At 26.7% G+C, this 8619-nt stretch overlaps 1 protein-coding gene across 2 annotated transcripts in view; it reads left to right on the top strand.

Moving 5' to 3' along the window:
* LOC117181883 (oxidative stress-induced growth inhibitor 1-like) overlaps window positions 1-6494 on the top strand; it is a 46107-nt gene extending 39613 nt beyond the window's left edge. For both annotated transcript variants that reach the window (XM_033374899.1, XM_033374898.1), the window contains exon 7: window positions 4788-6494. In XM_033374899.1, the coding sequence (XP_033230790.1) occupies window positions 4788-5026 (239 nt within the window). In that variant the 3' untranslated portion in view covers window positions 5027-6494. The remainder of the gene's footprint in view (window positions 1-4787) is intronic.
* Window positions 6495-8619: the final 2125 nt, after the last annotated feature.

Here is an 8619-nt window from a genome sequence, read left to right as displayed (position 1 = left end):
CACCGTTCTAGACACCTCACCCAGGTGCCATTCAGCTTTCGGCACGGTTTTCACACCTCCGCTTGGGGGTTAATTCCTTCGGGACCATCCCTGGACAATTGTTCGCGACTGCCTATTTATTTTTGTAACCATATTCAGCAGAAACCCTTGGTACAGGGACCCTCTACCCGCAACCCAAGGACGCGTTCGGTGGCTTTGTCATAGGCCCTTCGGTTTATACTATTACGAAAAAGAAGCAATAAATAAGATTATTTAATTACATATTTGCCTTATATATGCTTCTGACTTTTACTGTTTAATTAAATATGGGTAAAAAATATATCTAAAATAAATATGAAATATTTTAAATCAAATTTTTTAAGTGGAAAGGCTCAGCGGCTGCACTCAAGTCTGTTTCATTACCCTTTTTGGCTCAATCCGGGATGACTGAAAACTGCTACCTGACCGCTTGGCTCAATTCGGATTCGAATTCTAGAAAGGTTTATATATACCTGGAAATTTCAGGGAATTTTTTTTAAGTCAAGGAATTTTTTCGCGAGCGTGTTTAATTTTGTTGTTTAAATTGCATTATAAAATTTAGTAACAATGATTCTTCATTTTTGTAAAAGTAGATTCATATTACTGTATTTAACTATTTTGTTGAAAATTCGTTTTTATTTATTATTTTTTCAAATTAATTTTTTAACTAAAAATGTAACTATTATGTTTTTGGTTAAAAATTTGATTGTTTTTAGTTGAAAATTTAAGTAGGGTGAGTGACCCAGTGAATGAACACTATAATCACTACAAATTAGAATTAGGATTTAGGTATAAAATTACATGGGTAAATTACAAAATGAGCAATTAAAAATGTAAAATATTATAAAGCGTTGCGAAATTTATTAAATATATTATTGCAATAAAAACCACAAGACATTTAGATATAAAGAAAGGAGGTAATACCGATTTTTAGTACACATAACATTTGTAATAGAGCACCTTACTATGTTGCTTTAGGTTAAATTAGCAAATACAATTATAAATCACAGTGTTGTAACAATGGAAATTCTGTAAACATTTATAAATTTATATTGTCTAGTACGCAGTAGTACCTAGCACGAATTAATGTTTTTCATAGTTAAAAAACGTTTTCTAAATGTAAAAAAAGCATTAAATTTCTAACCACAAAGTTGCCTTACCTTTAATTTAGTTCGTGCGTACTTTTTTGATGTTCTAACCAAAAAAATATACATTTAAACTATAACTATTTATAGTTTATATTTATAGCTTCGATATTTATATTCACATTAATTGAAACAAACTTATTTATATGTAACAAAACAACATCCAGGTCTCTGTAACTTGCTGTTCATTCACTGGACCTGTGGGGTGACAGGTTTGCTCCAGTAAATGAACACAGCGTTCGTTCACTGGAACACGGGCAATTTAAAGTTCCAGGAGGTGAACACTCATTTATTAATAAAAAAACGTACTTTTTGTGAAAAAACCCGGTGGAAAATTGAATAATAATATCTTACAACTATAACAGCACAGCTTTGATGCAGAAAAGGTAAAGAATTTTTTTGTAAAACCAGTGTAAACAAGGAGTTGCTTAGACACATACGTTATAGTGGCCGATGACTTTCTTACCATCACTCAACATAATCGATGATGCTTCACATTCAAGAAATTTTTTAAATTATTCACAAGAATTTACTGCAATGAATTGTATATTAAACTCTTCAAAGTTACTTCAAGATTTCAAATATATAGAAATTCATAAAGACATTAACTTTCAAAGGTTATATTTATATATTTTTCGCATTAGTGTTCATTCACTGGTGACTGTTCAGCCACTGGATCGATCACCCTATCTTGCTGCAATATTTTCTGTCGACAAAAAATATGTTTTAGTAAAAAAAGTCAAAATATGTTGAAAAGTGGTCTTCATTTGAGGAATTGAACTGTTTTTAATTATCAAAATTAAAGTATTTTTTAGTTGAAATCTCAGATACTACATTTTTCTTCAGAATCTTTTTTGTTTGTATGAAATTTTTATGGCCTAGTTAAAAGTTAAACTATTTTGTTAAAAATTATTTTTTTGTTGGTTGAAGGTTCATGATTTTAATTGGAAATGCATATTTTTGGTTGAAAATTGAACTGTTTTTTTTTTAATTTGTTTTTTCCTTGGCACAATTTTTTTTAGCTTAGAAATCAATTATTATTACCGTTTAAACTTGAATTATTTTATTGAAAATTGCTTTTGTTTTTTTGTTAAAAAATATTTCTTGAACTGTAAATGTAATCATTCTAGTTTAATATTCCATCACTTTGATTAAAAATTCATTTCTTTAGTTGAAAATTACCTTTTTTGACCCAAAATTCAATTTTTGTTTACCAAATTATCTTTTTTAGTTGAAAATTCATCTTTTATATTTAAAATTTAAGTGTTTCAGTTTAAGATTCATAATGTTATTTGAAAATTCCTCTTTTTGATTTAAAATTCAACGATTCCAGTTGAAGATTCATAATTTCAGTTACAAATTCACCAGTTTGGTAGCAAATTAATTTTTTCAGTTATATATCCATAATTTTTTTTGTTGAAAATTTATATGTTCTGGTTTAAAATTCAACTCTTTTATTGAAAATTTGTCGTTTATGTTTAAGCATTCATTTCTTTTGGTAGAAATTCATTTTTTCTTTTTTGTTGAAAATGCAACGGTTTGCTTCAAAAATTATCTGTTTTGTTTGAGGATTTCACTATTTTGTTTAAAATTCATATTTTTGGTTGAAGTCAACTGTTTTGATTTAAAAATACAAACCTCTTTTTGTTAGAAAATTCAGTTACATATCCATCATTTTATTTTTTTAAATTATCTTTTTGCTCAATTATGTTGTTAAAAATTCAACAATTTTGTTAAAAAATCATTCTTTTTGATTGAAAAATCGTCCTTTTAAGTTCAAAATTCAACTCTTCGGATGAAAATCAACTTTTTAGATTGAAAATTCATATTTTCGGCTTGAAAATGTAACTCTTTTGTTCAAAATTCATCTTTATATGTTTAAACATTCATCTCTTTTGGTAGAAATTTAATATTGTTTCGGTTTCGTTTGCGGATTCGAATTTTTTGATTAAAATTCTTTTTTTTTTAGGTTGAATCCAACTGTTTTGATTAAAAAAAAACAATCCTTTTTTGATGAAAATTCAACTACTTGGTTAAAAGTTGAACTACTTTATTAAAAATTTATTTTTTATTGAAGTTTCATTATTTTAATTGAAAATTCATCTCTTTGTTCGAAAATTTAACTATTTTTTGAAAATCCAAATATTAAAAAAAAAAATTTCGTTAACATTACATTATTTTTGTTTAGAATTCTACTGTTTTGTTGAAAATTCCGCATTTTTGGTTGTATTCAACGGTTTTCGAATAAAAATTAAAATCTTCGATGAAAATTGAACTAATTGGTTGAAAGTTGAACTAATTTGTTTTAAAAAATTTATTGAAGACTTATTATTTTTGTTAAGATTTTATTTTTTTGTATGAAAATGTATTTTGTTTTTGGAAATTAAATTTTTGAACTGAAAATTTAACTATTCCATTTCGATTGAAACTGTATCTTTTTTAGTTTAAAAATCATCCTTTTTGATTGAAAATTAATTATTTTTCTTGGAAATTCGACTGATCATTTCGAAACGAAGTTTTTTTTTGTAAAAACTTGTATTCTTGGGTTAAAAATTTCGTTGATTTTTTTCTTTATTGCCAAAAAAAACCTTTATTTTTGGTTAAAACTGCAAAGATCTGGGTGAAAATTATCTGATTTGGCTGGAGATTAAACTATTTTATTTAAAATACGTATTTTTTGGTTGAATACTACTATTTTTCATATAAAACTAAAAAAAATTAGTGAAAATTCAACTACATAGTTTAAAGTTAAGACTCGATTAAAATTTCAGTTTTTTATTGAACATTTATTATTTTAGTTGAAAATTCATCTCATTATTTTAAAATTGAACTATTCTGTTGAAGAGTTGCTTTTATTGATTTTTTAAAATGACCATTTAACAATTCCATTTTTGGTTGAAAATTAATCTGTTTGGAGAAAACTCTTATCTTAGCTTGAAAATTCAACAATTTTATTCATTTTTTTTCTTTCTTAACTAGAAAATCTTTCTTGGTTGAAAATTCATCTCTTTTAGAAATATAGTTTTCTGTCAAATTTATTGGTTTATTTTTTAATTAATCTTTTTAACTACTAATTTTACTATTTCATTTTGATTAAATATATATGGTTTAGTTACAAAAAATCATCCTTTTTGATTGAAAATTCAACTGTATCGTAGAAAATTTGTTTTTGTAGCTTGGAAATTCAACTCTTTTGTCGAAAATTCAACTCTTTTGTCGAAAATTTAACTCTTGTTGAAAATTAGTTTTTTTTGTTGTTGAAATTTTTTTTGTTGAAATTCAACGATTTGGTTGAAAATTAATCTGCTTGAGAATTTAACTGTGTTGTTGATAATTCGTCTTTTTTAGTAAGAATGCAACTACTTGTTTGAATTTTAAATATTTTGTTGAAGATTCTTTCTTTTTGTTTAAAAATTAAATGTCTCAACAATTTCATTTAAAAGAATTTATTCTCCTAGTTTGGAGAAAAATCTTCCTTGCCTCCTTGTTTTAAGAATATCAAGTTTTCAAAATTTCAAACATTTTAGGTCCTCTTAAAATAATTGGATTCAAAATGTTATTTTGCGAGATAATTCAAACGAAAAAAAAAATTATTTAGTAATATTTAATCATTTTGAATTTCAGGATCGAAACCAGATTTATCCTACCTCGAGAAAGGCGGAGTTGGCCTAGGAAAACTTAAAGATCGACCAATCGACAGTAGGTGGAATCCCGTCGAAATTGACGATTTCACCTATGAAGTTCTTCGCGCACCAAAAAAAGGCCTCTACGCACTCGGTCCTCTCGTTGGGGACAATTTTGTACGTTTTATTCTAGGCGGCGGTTTTGCCATTTTAGTGCACATACTTTCCACGTGTAAATGAAACTCACTAGATTCAAATGTCCATAATTCTAATGGTGCAGCTAGCACAAATCAATTACTGATTCCCTGGCGGAAAAATTTCTCTGAATTTCTCGCAATAATCGATCAAAGAAAATCTATATCACTAAACTTTCCAAGCTGAAACTAAAAACTGCGAAAACCTTTTTGAAAACAGGCTTTCAAAAGAAAAGAAAACTATTCTGATTTTTTCAGAGGAATATTTCACAGGGGAGGAAAAAAATGAGTGAGAAGTGGGAAATTGATCAGAAATATTCTATGTCAATTTCTGATTACCTGAAACCATCCTTAAATTAAGTAATAAAAAACACGAAAATACGAGTCTCTTCGGAATAGAAATTTTATAAAAATCCTCCCGATATTATTTTTGTATGTAATGTTGTTTTTACGACAATCTCAATACCGCAAAAGATGTGCTTCAAACGTAGGGAGATGCTTAGACTTGACTTTGCTGTGCAAAGCTTTTAAGCTTTTAAGAATCAACAGTTTTGTGAAAATTACATACGAAACCTGTGATTATGTTGATCTATAATTTATCCATTCTTTTAATCACAATTGTTGAATTTCATTCAAAATTGTCAGCGTTTGTTCATATTTATAAAATAGTTTCAAACTATTTTTAGAATTAGGATTTGCATTTTAATGGAATTTGTTATCTTATTTATTAAAAAAAAAAGAAAGAAAAGAAGAAAAAAAAGGTCTATAAAATTTTCACTAGAGACACAAAATTAGAGATATTGTTTCAAATCTGAGTTTTTGTAAATAAAAATTTTTCTACTTAAACAACTGTAGCAAGATAATATAAAAATGTACATCACGTAAAATTATGCTTATCAAATATTCCAATTGCCTCTGAGTGGAAAAGTGGAAGACTGACTTTAGACAGGAATTAAATTTGTACTATTTTTAAAAAGATAGATTTTTCCATTTTTTTATCGCGTAGATTTCACGAAGATGTTGAAATAGCAAAATGCAACTAGGATACAAAAAATAAAACTGAAATCGCAACAACAAAAAAATAGTGATTTGAATTTTTGTAAATATAAATTATTTGCTAAGTACTATATTTTTGGACTTTGTATAGTTTTTTCTCGGAGTGTCAATTTCAATGTCAATTTTATATAGAAATTGATTCCTGAGAACAAATTCACTATAAGACATTCCCTTTGAATTTTGTACCCTAAGGAATACATTTCAAAGACGCGACTATTTTCTTTCTGTTTCTGACGCGGTCTTACTTTTGTACCTTGTGATTAGCTAAATTTGTTGTAGATATTTCCCTACTTCAAATATACATTTTAAATTGTTGAAGCAGTATCTTAGTCTGTGTATCTTAGTACTTAGTCTGTGATAAGAGGAGCGACATTGCGAATATTTGAAATATGTATAATATTACTAAACAGCATCACTAAGAGATTGTTAAAATAAATAAATAAACAAACTGAACTGTTCGTGACTGCCTTTTTTTTATCCACTTGCAATATCAGGGTGCCTAATCCAATCCTGAAAAAAAATTCCCAGATTTTTTCCAGATATAATTTTTTATAGTATGGAGTTATTCAAGTATTTCGTATTTTTTAAACCAATTGACTGAAATTTATACAGTTTCGTGAATTCATTCTAAATAATTTTTTTTTCGTTTCTAGGAATTCAATTAATATGTCTACCTTAGAAAACTTTGACAAATTATAATACAAGATACTCTCAAATATATTAGCATAGTCGATTAATTAAATATTAAAATAACGAATCATTTCTTGAATTTGTCTCTAAAGTCAAATAATTTGAATAAAATTCAAATAAATTTTTATATTATCTTATACATAAAATTCAGTGCATATTTAGATAAAACCAATGTGAATAGATTCAATTTAAAACACTTTAAATTCCTATATTTTCAAGAAAAATATTGAATTTTCACCAAAAATATTAATTTCATCCCAACTAAAATGATTTTCAACATATTTTCAATACATGAATTCTCAATCAAATAGTTCAATTTTCAATTGAAAAGATCAATTTTTAACCAAATATTTGAATTTTCAACTAAAAGAAAGTATCAGTTTTTAACCAGGAATGGAATAGTTTAATGTTCAGTCGAATTAATTAATTTTTCACAAAGAAAATGTCAGCTAAAGTCATGAATTCCAACAAAAATGACAGATAATTAACTGTATTGCTTGAATTTTCAACCAAAAAGATTAATTTTCTAAAAAAAAAAACTTCAACAAAATACTTGAATTTTCCACCAAGTAGTTGAATTTTGAACTAAAAAAATCAACTTTCAACAAAAAATGGATTGTTTAAATTTTCAGTTAAAAAAAATAGTTTTAAACCAAATTGATGAATTTTCAACTGAAATTATGAATCTTCAAATGAAATAGTGGAATTTTAAACAAAAAAAGGTGAATTTTTTTACTGCAAAGATAAATATTAAACTTGAAAAGTGGAATTTTCAACCAAAAAAATGAATTCTCAACGAGATGATCTCCATTTTTAACAAAGTTGTCGGATTTTGAACTAAAAAAGATTATAATCAAACTGATGAATTTTCAACTAAACTGATGAATCTTGAACTGAAACAGTTGAATTTTAGACAAAAAGGATTCATTTTCAAAAAAGAAGATTCATTTTTTACAGAAACAAAATACATAAATTTTCCACCAAGTAGTTAAATTTTGAACTAAAAAAAGATAAATTTTCACTTGAAAAAATATGAATTTTTAACTACAATGATGAATTCTTAACTGGGATATTTGCATTTTCAGCCAAAAATATGCATTTTGAACCAAACGATCAATTCTCAATCATGTAGTTGAATTTTGAACTAAAAAAGATAAATTTTTAATAAAAAATGGAAGTCAAATTTTCAGATTAAAAAATTAATTTTCAACCATACTGATGAATTTTTAATTAAAATTGTTAAGTTTTAACTGAAATAGTTGAATTTTACACAATAAGGATGAATTTTCATCTAGAATAATGAATTTCCAACTGAAATAGTTTAATTTCAAACAAAAAAGATGAATTTATAACAACAATGATGAATCTTCAACTGGAATAGTTGATTTTTCATCGAAAAAGATTAATTTTATACAGGAAGATAAACTTTTAATCATGCGGTTGAATTTCGAACTAAAAAAGATCAATTTTTAATTAAAAAATGGAGGTCAAATTTTCAGATTAAAAAATTAATTTTCAACCATACCATGAAGATTAATTTTTAGCAAAAACTACGAATTTTCAACTAAACAAGATCAATTGTCAGCCAAAAATGGAATAGTTTAATTTTGCATTTTCGGATAGATATATGATTCAAGAATACTGTGTAAAAATTTCAAGCAGAAATTTGTAAAATTACGAAAGTTATCAGCCGTTAAATGGAGCGCTGTCAAGCGCGCTGTGCCGCAGCGGCCTGGCGCTCCGCGGCGACGAAACCGGTTTCGATTTGAGGCTTCTTTTCATACGTAGGGTATCGTTCTATGTTTGAAAATGATTCGAATATTGATCCGTTCGCGCTTTGGTATGTTTGTGTGTGCGCATGCGCGTTCTCAGCTGTTTTTTCGAGGAACAGCT

Source organism: Belonocnema kinseyi, chromosome 10 (assembly GCF_010883055.1).
Source record: "Belonocnema kinseyi isolate 2016_QV_RU_SX_M_011 chromosome 10, B_treatae_v1, whole genome shotgun sequence".
Classification (NCBI taxonomy): Eukaryota; Metazoa; Arthropoda; class Insecta; order Hymenoptera; family Cynipidae; genus Belonocnema; species Belonocnema kinseyi.
Note: the sequence above shows the minus strand (reverse complement) of the source record. Positions and strands in the feature narration are given on the sequence as shown.